The sequence below is a fragment of the Muscardinus avellanarius genome, assembly GCF_963383645.1.
Source record: "Muscardinus avellanarius genome assembly, chromosome: 9".
NCBI lineage: Eukaryota > Metazoa > Chordata > Mammalia > Rodentia > Gliridae > Muscardinus > Muscardinus avellanarius.
Window position 1 is genome coordinate 90,118,435 of NC_137795.1, and position 16,183 is coordinate 90,134,617.

At 54.0% G+C, this 16,183-nt stretch overlaps 1 protein-coding gene across 1 annotated transcript; it reads left to right on the plus strand.

Moving 5' to 3' along the window:
• Positions 1-8,651: 8,651 nt before the first annotated feature.
• Positions 8,652-14,885, plus strand: CPA1 (carboxypeptidase A1; the record flags this gene model as incomplete). The annotated part of the gene is made up of 10 exons (XM_080701652.1): positions 8,652-8,716; positions 9,172-9,253; positions 9,674-9,913; positions 10,115-10,216; positions 10,697-10,798; positions 10,984-11,094; positions 11,777-11,867; positions 12,252-12,451; positions 12,903-12,987; positions 14,698-14,885. 10 exons carry the CDS (start codon positions 8,652-8,654, stop codon positions 14,883-14,885), a joined length of 1,266 nt encoding a protein of 421 aa, XP_080557778.1.
• Between the last annotated feature and the right edge of the window lie 1,298 nt (positions 14,886-16,183).

A 16,183-nucleotide genomic window follows, 5' to 3' on the forward strand; every position in this document is an offset into this window, starting at 1 on the left:
GCCCAGTGGGGGCATTTCTGGCCCCTTGAGGAAGAAGTGGGTCCAGACTGGCACCTCCACCTCTGCCTGCGCCGCTCCTCATGCTGGGGAAGGGGCACATTTCAGAGGGGCCCACTCAGAGGGTCCCAGCGATCCCATGACCCCAAGTCACTGGTGCGTGACCTTGGAGGTGTTACCCCAGGCCGGCTCGTGGGCTGGCTAGGCACCTTCTCTAAGATGGTTAAGGAGCTGCTGTCATGGGAGCCCAGTGGAGCGCCTTCTGCCGTCCCCGACTTCTCTTCTGCCTTCCACCTCCTCCTATTACCGGGGTCCGCCTGCTCTGTCCTTTGGGGAGGCAGACACCCCCTGGAAGGGAGAAGTCAGCTGAAGAGTTGAGTGGGCTTGTGTAAGTCTGAGGCAGAAATACAAGTCCTGAGGGTAAGATTTTGATCTGCACGCGCGCGCGCGCGCGTGTGTGTGCGCGTGTGTGTGTGTGTGTGTGTGTGTGTGTGTGTGTGTGCTTGAGAGAGAGGAGAGAGGAGAGAGAGAGAGAGAGAGAGAGAGAGAGAAGAGAAGAGAAGAGAAGAGAGGAGAGAAAGAGGGAGAGAGAGAGAGTGAAAGAGAAACAGAGACAGAAGAGGATTGTGGTACCCAAGAGCCAGCCCCTGGAGTTCACAGTGACAGGGAAGAAGGCAGGAAGAGGAGCCCCCACCTTCCGTCCACCTGGCCGCGGGGCCGGTTGTGACGGGGGCAGGCTGAGATGATCAAACTCCGGGCAAGGCCGACCCACTGGAGGGCTAAGCAGCAAATTAATAAATGACCGAGGACAGGAGCTGGACAGATGTTAGAGGCGGCCATATGGTCTGGGGGCACCACAGTAGTGCAGCTGTTGAGAGCTCCGAGCTAAGAAACCAGGGGGCTGTCAGGTGAGGACACCTAGGGCAGGGTCATGACAGCCAAGCCCGGGGGCACACAGCCCGTGGCCACCAGAGCGTCCAGGAGCAGCTGTGCCAGGTGGAAGCCCCCAGGAAGTCAGCATACACAACCCCTAAAGAACCTGGATCATCTGTGGCGGACGAGCCAGCAGCAGAGAAGGAGGAAACCCTGATTCTGAGGCTAAGGGCTTTTTTATTTTTATTTTTCTAAGTGCTGGAAGTGATCTGAGTGAGCCTGAATTTCCAATCTAAAGATTTCTGCTGTTAGTGGAAATACAGAGTCATAGGCTAAGTTAAGACAAGCTATAGCTAAATAAAGTTGAGTTCTACCTTGGTACACTGGAGCCTGTGATTGTAACTTGTATGCCCTCTACACAAATATTATTTCGTCCTCATTGGGGGAGGAGGAGCATTACCGGTATTAATAAGCTCATTTTTCAGATGAGGAAAAGCAAGATGTGAAGAAATTTTAAATGCCATGTAAGGCCACACAGGTGGAAAGCCGAGGGTGATTTGAACTTGATTTATCTAACTCCACAATCACTACGTCACCATTTGCCCACATGTGGCCTTTGGGCCACCTGCACAGGGTCTGTGGAGTTACTTAACGTGCGTGTTTGTTTGATGTGAGACTACCACACACCAGTAAGAGTATATATGAAAAAAAAAAAAAAGCCCACAAAGGTGTTGGCGTTCTGTCCCCAGCAGGACGGACTCTCTGGGGCGAGCCCAGGTGACTCATGCCCAGCTGGAGGTGGGAGCATTTGGTTGCATTGGACCCCATAACTGTGGACACAAGAAACTCTCTTCTAGCACCAACTGTGCCGGCATGGTTCCAGGTGCACGATGGGATTCCACACATGGCCTCCTCTTCGCTGTAAGAGGTAGGACAATCACTGTCCTTGTATTTTTTGTGGCTCTGGTTGGATGGCAGCTGAGGCACAGCTGCTGGGTGGCGGGAGGGGGGACGGGCCTCAGGGCCATCGCTGGCCACCTGCCTTCAGAAGCTGAAGGTGACTCATGCCCAAGGGCCCTGGGGACCGGAGACCGGGACCCGGTTTGTGCAGCCAGGTTGGCAAAGTCTCTGTGCAAACAACAGCCCCGCGGGAGTCAGGGTCGAGACTGCTTTCTGGATGGCGGTCTTCTTAAAAGACAGCCTTTCCCTCAGAATCCTTCAGCGACGTGAAATCAAGCCCCGTCGAGGTCCTGCGCACGGCCCTGGCTTCCTCGCCACCTGCCGCTTCCAAACGCCTGCTTCCTTTGGCCCCGGAGCGCTTTCCCAGCTGCAGGCCTCGGCATGTGCCGCTCCTTCCTCCTTGCCTGGAACATTCTTTTTCTCACTCTTCCTCTTCGTTTTCATTTCCTCATTAGACCTACTGGGTCTAGATCTTCTCCCATTATTCTTTCTAGGTCCTCTTTTATTTCTTTGGAGCCATGATAATTAGTAATTAATGGGTTCTGTTTACTTGTAGACTCTGGACTTTTGGGGACCCTCTGAGGTGCTCGCCACGTGGGGGTTGGCCACTCGTGGTTCATGGCGGTGCCCGGCACACTGAAGAGGCCGTTTCTCCTCCACAACTCATGAGGTTCTCACCACAGGTGATGGAAGGCCAGCTTGCTTGGCCAACCAGATAGGGGCTTTATGCTTATCATGTAGCCAGAAGTCCTCTAAGGCGGGCAGCCCAGGGCTGGCTCGGTGACTACTTGAAGCATGGTGAACCTTGGGTGTGGTTTGCCATTCCACATGAGGGTCATGTGTACTTCAACAATGGAGATATTTCTGAGAAATGTATCATTAAGTGATTTAATCATGCACAAACATCATAGAATATATTTATACCAACCTAGATGGCATAGCCCATTACCTATGTAGGGATGTGGTTGTGGTGTGCATACATGTGAATGTGTGTGTGTGAGTGTGTGTGTGTGTGTGTGTGTGTGTGTGCTTGTGTATGGTATATAGTCTATTGCTTGTAGGGACATGAAGAACAAGAGATTAAATCAAGCACAAGGAAAAAATGGCACAATCCAGAGACTCAGTAAACGCAAGATGTATGAGGCTGTTCCCAGTGTAAGAAGTCATGCTGCTTTATAGGAAACTTTATTATAAGTAGGAGGACATTCTAAAATAACAACAAAAAGTTTGGCATAGTAAATACAGAAACCAGTAACGTAGTCGTCTGCTGTCGTTATCAAGCATCTTGTAGTGCTCCTAGTTGGGTGTGTGATGCTTTTATATGGCCCGCAGTAAGAGATCTGTTCACACCAGCGTGACCACAAACACGTGAGTACTTTCCAAGGCTGCCTACCATGTCACTGGGCGAAAGGAAATTCTCAGCATCCTGATCACCCCGTGGAGCTGTGGTCCTTGATGGTGAAGCGCACGACTTGCATTTTGGTCCCTAGCTGGAAGATGGCGTCTCTACCTCCATCATATGACTAAATTCCAGGCAGAAAGAACAAGGATCTAAAATGCGAGCCAGCCGAGTTGGCCGGTCCAGGGACTTAAATTTATATCTTTTTGGTTGGAACTGTGTCATGTGGACACAGTCCATTGCAAGGGAGGCTGGGAAAGTGCTCTCCGGGTGTGCACAAAGCTGCCCCAACTAAAAGCGTAGCTCCGTTGGGAAGGAGGAAGGGCAGAATGGACGTCGGGAAGGCAGCCAGCAGCGACTGCAGCAGCTTCTCTGAGGAGCAGGGAGGCTCTGAAGGGGCTTCAGAACCCGTTTCTTGCTCTAGATAATCAAAGAGCCATAGAACTTTCCAGATGTTCTAGTCCAATGCTCTGGGTTTACAGTTATAAAGACAGGGTCTTCTGGATCATGAGATTTGCTATGCTGGAGCCAGGGGTCACACGTGGTCCCAGCTCAGTGTCCCCCCACACTGCGGGCATGAGCCAAGGGAGGGAGACGATGGTAGCCGGGGGTTTAAGTGTATGGATAAAAACTCAAGACATGCAAGTGTTAGAGAAATTACAGAAGAATCTTCTCTTTTTCATAAAACCTTTAAGTTTTTCTTTTTTTCCCCTTATTTTCTTAAGTATATAAAGCTAGACAAGCGCTCAGTTTTTCTACGTTCTGCTTGGTGGGATTTTTTTTTCCCCTTTCCAACAAACTGCTCTTTTTAGGTATGTTTTTTCATCCTTTTCACCAGCAAAATTTATGAGCATTTATTTAAAAGAAAAAAAAAAAACACTGGAAAAACTGAAGAGAGAAAGAATGATTACACATATGGCGCGCCATAAAGAGCCACCGCAAATGTGCTGCGGTTATTGCTTCCTTAAGAAAACAAACCAGCCAGGCTGCTCGGAATGTGAGAGTCCTGTGTGCGGCCGGCCGCGCCAGGGGCCCGGGTGAGGGGCCGTGGCTGCCAGCTGTTCCCCCAGACCACTCCAGCGCCACTCGGGCCAGAAAGAAAACAACTTTGCCAAAAAAAAAAAAAATTCAATTCAATTTTAAAACGCTCCTTTAGAAAAACAAGACGGCCCGAGCAGTTGGTTGGTAGAGACAGTGAGAAAAGCCTGGGGATATGGGGCCCATGTGTGCCTCAGGGCCAGGCGGCCATGCTGCCTGAGAGGCCAGAGGGAGGCCGCTGAAGCCCGGCTGCACCCATGCCGAGCTCTGGGAGCTCCTTACCCATTCCGAGGACTGACCTGTGTGGGAGCCCCAAGGGCTCATCTGGCTGCCTGGGTCTGTCCTTCAGGATGCCACCCTGCCTCCCCAAAAGGACATTACCTGTTGCTGCCCCTTTGTGAATGTGCCCAGGCAACAAGCATGTGTCCTGTGCTGCAGTCATGGGTTCTGGGGATGTCCCTGCCCGATGGGGGGCCACGTTGCCCCCTCGCCACTGCCTCGTCCCCGAGAGTGGCCTGTCTGAGTAGGGCAGGACTGCTCTCATCTCAAGGTTAGGGGCCAGTATGTTCTTCTTGGTCACGGCTCAGGAAACGAGTTTCTCCAAGGCCAACTACAGCCTGGTTGGGCTTCCCGGTTTCATCCCTGGGTATTTGAAACAGTCTCTGGAAATAATAGCATGTTTGTGAATCCATTCCACATGGCTGCCTTCCAGTAGCCTCTCGTCCCGGGGTCTGCAGTGGGCCTCTTGCTCTCCTGGCCGGCTTTGCCAAATAGGAGGCAGAGATGTGGCTCTGCCTCCATCTTTTTGACCCCTCAGAAGCCCCCTCTTGATTCCCCAAAGCACAGCTAAGACCATGGGGAAACATTTCACTAAACTATACTTGGGCCAGGCGTGGTGGGCAAGCTTGTAATCCCAGTACTTGGGAGGCTGAGACAAGAGGATCCCAGGCTTGAGGATAGCCTCATCTACTTAGTAAGGGCCTCTACAACTTAGTGAGACCCTGTTTCAAAATAAAGAATAAAAAGTAGGGCAGGGGGTGTAGCTTGGAGGTAGAATGTACCCTGAGTACAACCCCCAGTATCACAAAACAACCTCCAAAAAACTATACTTGGGATGCAAAAGGGAAATATACTAAAAAAACAAAAGCCAGGTGTAGCGGTGCACATATGTAATTCCAGTACTTGGGAGGCTGAGACAGGAGGATTGAAGGTTCAAGGCCAGTATATGGTAACTTAGTAAGACCCTTAGCAAGTTAGTGAGACCCTGTTTCAAAATTAAAGAATTAAACAGAGAGCTGGGTGTGGTGGCGCAGACTTGTAATCTCAGTACTTGGGAGGCTGAGACAGGAGGATTGCAGGTTTGAGTCCATCCTCAGCTACCTAGTGAAGCTCTCTGCAACTCAGTGAGACCCTGTTTCAAAATAAAGAATAAAAAATAGGGCTGGGGCTGTAGCTTAGAAGTAGAACGCCCCTGAGTTCCATCCCCAGTACTGAAAAAAAAAAAAAATAGGGTTAGTGTTATAGCTCAGAGGTAAAATGCCCTTGGTTCAATCCCCAGTACCACAAAAACAAACAGAAAGAAAACTTAAAACTTAAGTTGGACTTTGGATATCTTTGGTGTTGAAGTGGGCATTCATAATCCTTCTTGGGGTAACCCCAATGGGCCGTCACCTTCCTGGGCCCTCTGCCTGCTCCCACGTTGCCGGGGAGGCCACGCCCCCCAGTTCTCTCAGGCTCGGCAGCGCCCCTCCGCACCCCTCACTCGGCCGCGCATCTCAGCTCAGCTCCTCTGCCTTGGGCCTCCAGGATGAGATCCGGTCTTCGTTTTGGCATTTCCTAGAGACCTGTCCACAGCTATGACACTCGCGCTTCTAGGACGTTTGGGTTTTCTACACCAGATCGTCAAGTTGCAGCGGGCACTTGCTGGAGACGCACCCCCGGGTCTGGGTCCCAGCCTGGCGGCCTCTTTCCAGGTCACGGGCCTTGGTGCTCTGCCTGCCCCCAGCTTTCAGCCTAATAGCCTCCATCTTTACCCTGGTCCTGGCCCAATGTGAGGTGTGGCATGGTGTGGGAAGGCGGAGCTGTGGCCTGCCTTAGATTACATCCTCCATCCTAGAAACCAGTCTCTACCTGGAGGGACCCAGGGCGCTCAGCTCGGCCTCCACCTGAGACGGTCCTCCGCCACTCAGCACTCGGCTTCCCGTCAGTGCTGGCCCTGATTGTTCCCCACCTCCCAGAAAATCCATTCCATGACTTTTGGACATGTTTTACTGCAGGTCAGAGGCAGAAAGAGGCACTCTTGGTGAGTTATGCCCTTCTTAAACCTCTCCCTTTCTCAGAGGACTTGCTTTTCTGGAAGGAATTCACAGAAGGACCAAGAACTAGCTGACGCCCTGCGACATGTAAAGTATGAGCGAGAGGGATTCAAACTGTTTGCCAGCTTTATATTTGGAAATAGAGAAAAGAAATATCGTCTTCATAATGCAAACTGAAGAAACTTCCAAAATCTCCCTTCCTGCTTTTAAAATAAAGAATGAATAATAGGGCAGGGGGTGTAGCTGGGAGGTAGGATGCCCCTGGGTTCAACCCCTAGTTACGAAAAAAATAAAAAACAACGAATGAGTGAATGAATGAATAAACAAATGCTGCTTTTCTTCCCTGCCTGACAAAATTCTGCCCATAACACTCAGGTCAAGCAAGGTATGGTGGCACACACCTGTAATCCCAGTACTTGGGAGGCTGAGACAGGAGAATCACAGTTTCAAAGCCAGTCTTAGCAATTTAGGAAGGCTCTCAGCAACTTAGCAAGACCCTGTTTCCAAATTTAAAAATAAAATAGGCCTGGAGGTATAGGCTAGAGGTGGGATGCTCTGGGTTCAATCCCTAGAAACACACACACACACACACACACACACACACACACACACACCCCCAAACACCACCTTGGTGAAGCCTTCCCTGGTCCCTCCACTAGTGCCCACGGCATGTCTCTGAAGCCCTAGTGATACTCTTAGAAGATGTATTATCTGGGTCTCTTGCAGTGAGCAGAACAGCCCCAGCAGTTTCTTGCAAGTCTAAGCCTCTGCTGGTGACAGCCTTTTGGAGACCGCTGGAGAACCGACCGGTTAGATGGTCCCTTCTGTCCATCCTGCTGGACCATGAGCTCTGTCTGTCTGGGCATGTGGCAGTGTGGGCGCAGTGACGGGCCAGAAGGTAAACCAACCAGGGACTGACCAGCCTGTGCAGGAAAGAGGCGGCCGAGGAAGCTTGGGGGCAGGGAGCCCCGCCTGGACCCGGAGCATGTGTGGGTTACTGGGAGCAGAGCGGGCGCCTTCATGGACTCTCCGTGGCGTTGAAGAGGGACTCCAGGTTTTCTGGTCTTCCTAGATCTGGGCTCCGGACAGAGCTGCAGGTGTACAGGACAGGTCACTGTTCCTTGGCGTGGGAGGGCTGGCCAGGTATGGGGCATGGTGCGAAGGCAGAGGGAACATGGAAACCAGAACGGGCCCCGGGCTGTCACTGGTGCCTGAGGCCCTGACACAGAGCAGAGCCCCTCAGTGGTTCTGGGGCACACCCGGGGGGACCCTGTGAATTAGGGTGTATTTGGGTTACTGCCTCAGCAGCAGCGCCAAGTGAATTCCCCTAGGTGCGTTTCCATTTCTCCCAAACACTGCGCAATCCCAACACAACCTGGCTCCCACCACCCTTTCTATTCCTAGGACATCAGGTTCCAGCTTTTGCCAAGGCTGCCCTGACCCTGAGGTCCTGCCGCTGCCGGGCGGAAGGCAGTGCTCACGAGACGGAGATGTGGCTTTTCCTGCCCGGCTGCCCGCCTCACTTCCACAGGACCACAGCAACCAGTAACAGTTGGGCTAGGAGGTCCCCTCCCGTGACCTAGGCCCCACGGGGGATGTGACCTGCACAGGGTGGGCCAGCCAGGACGGTGAGGAGCCAAGCAGACACTGGCGCCAGGTAGGCAGGGCCCAGCTTGCTCTTTCCCAGGAGCTCAGGGCCATGGGAAAAGGGGCCGCCACTCAAGGAGCCCCACCTGGCCTGTCCTCTTCGAGTCCTGGCTCCTTTTCTACTGTCCAGACAGCAGACAGGACCTTGGCCCAGGTGTGCATACCTGGGGCTCAGGCCCAGCTGACCCTCGTGGCTGGATGGAGGCCTGGCTTATCTCTCCAGCTGCCCCGTTCCCCCGTCACCTTATCAGGGAGGGTGAGAAGGTGCCAGAGCTCGGAAGCGGAAGCCGCCCTCCCCGTGGAACTGGGTCCAGGTGCAAGGGGTAGATCCGGCCTCGGGCACAACCAGTGGGGCTCTGTGCTGGGCTTAAAAAGCCCAGGCCTCAGCCTTGGCCCATCTGACCTTCCCAGCAGGTTGCAGAATGCGGGGGCTGCTGGTTCTGAGTGTGCTGCTGGGCACCGTCTTTGCCAATGAGGACTTTGTGGGGTAGGGTTGTGGGGTCGGGGAAGCCATGCCCTCCAAGGGGAGGTGGGAGGACTCACCTCAAGCCAGGTTCTGCAGATGTGCAAGAACCAGCCAGAGAGGACAGACTGGCACCCTGGGGTGGCCGAGTGGTGAGGGACCAGGGCTAGGTGAGGGTGGGTCTCAGGACCGTCTCCTGAGTTCTGGGGGGAGCTGAGCTTGGAGGAATTTTCAAGAAAGGAAGAGGAGGCCAGGCAGGCTGGCTGGCTGGGGAGAGAACAAACAGTCTTACCTGGGATGGGACAGCTATCGTCTTGAAGTTTCCAAGCTAGGGAGAGCCTGGCCTCCCACTGCCCAAACCCCTCGTGCCTCCCCCTGCTCCAGCTCGGAGGATCGGCGCAGCCTGGGATTGCTCTGGGGCGCACTGGTGGCCAGACCCGGGCTGCCTGGGTGCTCAGAGCCTCTCCCACTCTGCCCAGGCACCAGGTGCTCCGAGTCTCGGCCACCAATGAAGCCCAAGTACAGAAGGTGAAGGAGCTGGAGGACCTGCCGCACCTGGAGGTCAGAGGCAGGAGGACGCCGCTCAAGGCCCTGGGGGCTTCCAGGCCAGGTGCCCCGGCCCTGCAGCCACTGGGTGCCTGGGCTCCATCCCAGCCCTCCAGCAAGGAGCCATGGCACTGAGCCCCCATCAGGAAGCGATTCCAACCTCCCAGTTTGAAGTCTTGCTGTCCCTGAGCATCGGACGAGGCGCCAGGACCCCTCTCCACCTGCTTTCCCTGCCCTGCCATCTTAAAGCCTCGCCAGCCTGCTTCCTGGGCATTTCTGTGACCTCCTGGACTTCATCTGGTGCCCGGGGTTCCCCCTTTGTTCTCTGCCCCAACACTCATGCCCTCTCCCCATGCCTCTCAGGCTGGCCCTCACCCAGGCTGCCACCCGGCTGGTGTCACCAACCCACTGCAACTGTGCTCTTGTCCTCCCCAGCTGGACTTCTGGAGGGGCCCCACCCGGCCTGGCTCCCCCATCGACATCCGAGTGCCCTTTAGCAGCATCCAGGCGGTCAAAATCTTCCTGGAGGGCCATGGCATCGGGTATGAGATCATGATTGAGGACGTTCAGCTGCTGCTGGATGAGGAACAGGAGCAGATGTCCACCTCTCGGGCCCGGGGCCGCACGCAGTCCACTGATGCCTTTAACTATGCCACCTACCACACCCTGGAGGAGGTGAGGGCAGTCCCGGGGTCCCCGTCGTGGCTGGCAGGATGCAGGATGGAGCCAGCGCCAGCCTGGGCACAGGTGGCAGCTGCTCTCTCCCCACGCAGCTGGCATGGCTCAGCTCGGGGTGCCAAGGCATTTCAGGGCCTCCGAGGAAAGTCTGGGAGCCCAGAGGCTATCGAGACCCTTCTTCCCTTTCTTCCTCTTTAGATCTATGATTTCATAGACCTGCTGGTGGCTGAGAACCCGCAGCTGGTCAGCAAGATCCAGATTGGCAATACCTATGAAGGTCGACCCATTTACGTGCTGAAGGTAACGGGCACCCACGCGCGGGCGTGGGGCCATGGGAGGCCCACGGGAGGTCTGGGGAAACATACAGTCATGCAGACCCTGGAGCACACATTAGGGAAGGTCTGGACTTCCATGCTGGCCCAGGTGTGGGCACACTATGTGCACATTTAAACTGTCAGGTGATCCCAGGGTTTCCAATCAAGTGTCACAATATGGAGAGTACCGATAGCGCAGATGAGAGGTTTGGTTGGGGACCCCTTGTGGACCACTGAGCAGGGCAGGGGCCTGCTGGCCAGGTAGAGTCATATTTGACCCCAAACTTGGGCTGAGGTCAGGAGGCTAAGCTCTGCGGGGTCCCTGTCCCATCCCCAGCCCACTCAAGTGATGATCCCCACCAATGGCGTCAATCTGAGACACCCAGGAAGTAGGTGGCCTTTGGCCTGGGTGGGTTCCCCTGGCCCACTCTAAGCCTGCCCCCCCGTTTCCCCACCTCCTGTCCAGTTCAGCACTGGAGGAAACAACCGTTCCGCCGTCTGGATCGACACGGGCATCCATTCCCGCGAGTGGGTCACCCAGGCCAGTGGGGTCTGGTTCGCAAAGAAGGTAAGGCTGGGGAGTGGGGCGAGCTCTCTCCTGTCGGGGCTTAGTGCCCAAGATCCACAGAAGCCCGGGCTCCCCCGTGTCCTTCCACAGGCAGTGGCCACTGGGGGAGGCTGAGGGAAGGTATCTCTTCTCTGGCATGGCCGAGGTCTGGCCGGCCCCCTCTGCCCTCTCCCCTCCCCCACCAGATCACCCAAGACTATGGTCAGGACCCAGCCATCACCGCCATCCTTGATAACCTGGACATCTTCCTGGAGATCGTCACCAACCCTGATGGTTTTGCCTTCACCCACAGCTCGGTACAGCTCCCTCCTCAAGGAAAGAGGGAGGCGCCTCTGACCTCGACTTACCCCTAGTTTCACCCCTCTAAGTCAAGTGGGGGGCAAGTGGACCTGTCCCCTTGGGCTGGGGAGTCCCAGCTGACATATCTGCAGACCTTATTTCGTGACCCTGTTTTTATTTGTATTTATTTTTACTTTTTAAAATTTTTTGTGGAACTGAAGATTGAATCCAGGGGCATTCTATCTCCATGCTTAGCTCCCAGCCATTTTTATTTTGAAACAGGTCTCACTAAGTTTCTGAGGCCGGCTTTGTACCTATGATCCTCCTGTTTCAGCTTCCTAAGTACTGGGATTATAGGCATACACCACAATGCCTGGCTTTTGTGGTGTGTGTGTGTGTGTGTGTGTGTGTGTGTGTGTGTGTGTGTGTGTGTGTGACTGGAGATTGAAGCCAGGGGCATTCTGCCTCTGAGCTACACACCCAGCCCTATTTTATTTTTTCATTTTGAAATAGGGTTTCACTAGTTTGTTGGGGGCCTTGCTAAATTACTGAGGCTGGCCTCAATACCTGCGATCCTCCCTTGTCAGCCTCCTAAGTGCTGGGATTACAGGCATGTGCCACAGCACCCAGCTCTGCTTTTTATTTTTGCAGCAAATACAGTGTATGCTATGGGTTGGCTGATTCCTCTTCCTTCCCCAGAATCGCCTGTGGCGCAAAACTCGCTCCATCACGGCAGGCTCCTCCTGTGTTGGAGTGGACCCCAACAGGAACTGGGATGCTGGCTTTGGGCGTAAGACCCAGGGGGCTGGCAGGCGGTGGAGGGAGGAATCAGGCAACCCAGAATGGCTTCCGCCCCACTTCATATGGGGCAGAGGGCCCAGCGGTGGGGGCAGGCGGGGTTGTGAGCTCCGCCTCTCAGGGCTTTTGGTGTTGGGGGTTAGGGGCCTTCTGTATGGAGCTAAGGTCTGAAAGTCTGACTCGGGGTGTTCTATCTGAACCTCCGCTCCTTCCCTCTGTGGCTTCGTCTCTGGGGGAACTGGTCTTAGCTCTGGCCAAACCTGGCGGGGCGGGAGGCAGGGCCGCAGGTTATGATCCAGGGGTGCGGCCGAGCTCCCCCACACCCCCAACTCCACTGGAGTTTGGAAATGCCAGCCTCACCCTCTGCCTCCCACAGAGTCCGGGGCCAGCAACAACCCCTGCTCAGAAACGTACCGCGGCAAGTACGCCAACTCCGAGTCGGAGGTCAAGTCCATCGTGGACTTCGTGAAGGCCCACGGGAACATCAAGGCCTTCGTCTCCATCCACAGCTACTCCCAGCTCCTCCTCTACCCCTACGGCTACACCAAAGAAGCGGCCCCCGACAGGGAGGAGCTGGTGGGTGCTGGTCTTTTATCCCCGGGCAGCCTGGGTTTTCATCCATCAGAGCTGCTGGAAGGCTGAGCGCCTACAGCGGACCCAAGCACCCCTATTTTCCCCAGGGCCCTTCATGGTTTGGGAAGACCAGCTGGGTGGATTAGCCTCACTTTTTTTTTTTTTTTTTTTTTCTAAAAAATGGAGACACAGACAGATGTGGTGGCTCACACTTGCAATCCCAGTGCTTGGGAGACTGAGACAGGAGGATTACAGGTTTGAGGCCAGCCTCAGCAATTGAGACCTTCAGCAACTTAGTTGAGACCCTCTTCCCAAATAAACAATTAGAAGGACTGTGTAGCACAGAGGTAGAATGGCCCCGAGTTCCATTCCCAGGAGCAGGCTCCGTTCTCCCTGCCGGGGCCACTTTGACCTGCCGGCCGTGACAGGTGGCTTTGCTTCGTGTGTCCTCCAGGACCAGCTGGCCAAGGAGGCCGTGACGGCACTGGCTTCTCTGTACGGGACCAAGTACGAGTACGGCAGCATCATCAGCACAATCTGTAAGTGGCCTCCGGGCTCTCCAGGTGGCCCCTGCACCGATGCGAGCCGGCTCTTCCCACGTGGGGGCAGGGGGCGCAGAAGATGTGCCTGTGCTTGGGGGTGCTGGTCGGGCCACTGGGAAGGGTGGCGGTGCCTTTCCCCGCCACGAGCTCTGCCTTCTTTGACACTTTCAGACAACACATGGGTCCCCTGCGCACACTTGTCACCTTATCTTGGGGTTGTCCAACTTCATCATAGATGGGGCGAGGGCTCCTGCTGGGACTTGTAGATCACCTGAAAATTCTACTTGAATAAGAAAAGAAAACCAGAACATGCCAGGTGTGATGGCACACACCTGTAATTCCAGTGCTTGGGAGTCTAAGACGGGAGGATTTAGGTTTGAGGCCAGCCTCAGCAACTTAGCGAGGCCCTCAGCAACTTAGTGAGACCCTGTTTCAAAAATAAAAATGGGGCTGAGGGTGTAGCTCAGCGGTAGAAGGCCCCTGGGTTCAATCTCCAGCACCACGAAACAAAACCAAAACACTTCTCCTCCAATGACCTTTAATTAGGGAGTGTACTTGTCTTTTCCCCACTTACACTGGACATGCAACGCCCACGGGTGCAGTTCCAAGATGGAATTCAGTCAGCACGTGTTTAGTGAGCACCCACTTGGCACCAGGACTTGTATGTGCTTGGGTTTACACTGAAGAAAATAAAGATCACAAAACTTACAACTCTAAGTGGGGAGATCGACCCCCATCTTAAGGTGGTAGGTTGGGTGGTAAATGCTGGAGAGGAAAACTCAGAGCGGAGCAGGGTGAAGGCAGTGGGGGCTCTGGCGTGGAGGTTAAATGCTAGGGTAAGAGGCAGGCGGCCGAAGGCAGGCCTCATCGACAGGGTGCAATCTGGGCCAGTGTTGAGGAAATCGAGGGGGGAGCCAAGAGGCTTTCTATCTAGGGAAGAGCCTTCCAGGCAGAGGAACTTTCGAGAGCAAAGGCTGTGTGATCTCGCCTGGGGTGTCTTGGGAATAGTCAGGAGACCAGGGTGGCTGCATTGCAGGACTGGAAGCAGAAGCGGGGTGCAGGGAGCAGACGGGGAGGGCTGTGCCCCACCCCAGGTATGGCCTGACCCACGTCTTTTGGCTTCTAGGGGGCGAGAGGGTTGCAATCAAACCTTTTTCTCCCCGGTCTTCTTTATAAACTTTTAACTCTGAGTTATTTTTTTAACTGCATTTATTATTGTCAAGTTGAATTCTAACGTTTGGCCCACCTCTCTCTGCCCAGCCCAATTTGAAAGCGGCCTCATTACCCATAGTTCACTGCAAACCCGAGGAACTCCTGGAATAAAGACACAGGGTTTTTGCTTTGAGTGATTTTTTGCACTTCCCCTCTACAGACCAGAGTCCTGGAGGGACCAGATCCTGGTGTCCCAAGCAGGAAACTGATATACTTAGAGGTGTCATGGGGGTGACTGCCAGCTGGAGAGAGTTTTCAGACAGGGTTTTGCAATGGCCTCTCTAGAGAACAGGGCAAGTGTTGCTGGTCTTCTCTTTGGGCCTCTTGGGCTGAGGCCCAGCAGGAGTTTCTTGGAAGCCGGGCTGCTTGGTCAACAGCAGACCTGGGTAGACACAGACCCCAGTTGGTGTTGCACAAAACCTGGGGCTCACCCGGCCATGCCGATGTTTCCAAGCGGTTGACCCTTGCTCTCCTCCGCATCTGCTCCTGCTGCAGACCAGGCCAGCGGAAACACTGTGGACTGGACCTACAACCAGGGCATCAAGTACTCCTTCACGTTCGAGCTCCGGGACACCGGGCGCTATGGGTTCCTGCTGCCGGCCTCCCAGATCATCCCCACAGCCCAGGAGACGTGGCTGGCGCTGCTGACCATCATGGAGCACACTCTGAACCACCCTTACTGACCGGGCCCTCGGGCACCCCCCTCTTGCCTCTTCTCCGGCCCCACCCAGGGAACCCAATAAAGTGTTCAAGGAGCAGAGTCTTGGGGCTTGGTGTGGAGTGCATATGGTGTGTCTACCTTTTCAAGCTGGGGCAAAGTTCCTGCAGGCCTTGCTCGAAATGTGCGGGTGGTTGACTAGAAGACCCCCGTGTCCCCCTGCATCCCAGGGTCCTGTGAAGTTGTATCCAAGTAGCCTCTGTTTTGTTTTGTTTTTTGTTTTTTTTTGTTTTTTTTTGGTGGTACTGGGGTTCCTGGAAGCCCTTCTACCTCCGGGCTACACTCCCAGACCTATTTTGTATATTTATATTTTTTATTTGGAAACAGGGTCTCTTAAGCCAGCGCAGCCGGCTTCGAACCTGCGCGATCCTCCTGTCTCCGCCTCCCAAGCGCGGGGATTACAAGCGTGCGCTGCCACGCCCGGTGAAGCCTCTGTTTTAATTAGACCACCCCAAGCTCAGCTCCTTGGTGGGGTGATTTGTTCAAATCTCAGTAGCAGGCTGCAGCCATGGCTGCAAGGAAGTGAGAATGTGCAACAGTATGGCCGCTTGCGTCCATTCGTCTATAAAAGCAATAACCTGGGGAAATATAATACACGAAATATAATAATCCTGGTGGCCGCTGCTGTCCTAAGTGGATGTTGCAGCCAAGAAAAGCAGATTACTATAAAGCCAAATATGGCCTCCCGCTCTCTAATTACATTGGAAGGAAACAAATGGGTGAAATGAAATCATTTACTGAAGATAAAGAATGAATGCCAATCTTGGGGCATTTTTATTAATTGTAGCTTATCAAGAAGGCTTTGGCTTTAGGGGTAGAAGCAGGTCACTTTTCGTCTGCCACATCCTTTCTAGCAGTCCCAGGACGTCACCTCTACTCCTTCCTGTTTCCGTCCACCCCGGCTTCCCATCCCCAGGCCATACCCCACATTTCCTGAACGCTGGCCCCTCTCCCTTGGCTTTGTGAGCAAGACCCTGCTTCAAGAGATAAAAAGTAAAAGGGCCGCGGGTGCAGCTCAGTGGTAGAATGCTTGGGTTCAATTCATAGCATCACCAAATAAAGAAAGAAAGAAAAGAAAAAAGAAAGAAAAATGCAAAAAGAGGCTGTGAGCAAGCAACAGTCTTAAAGAAGTTGAAAAGCGAAGGAATGGAACAATGCAAACTGCATGAGGACCAGGTCAGAATTGTTTGCTACCCGATCCCCAGTGCCACACCAAGTGCGTAACATTTAGTAATAACAATAATAATATCAATAATAAATGCA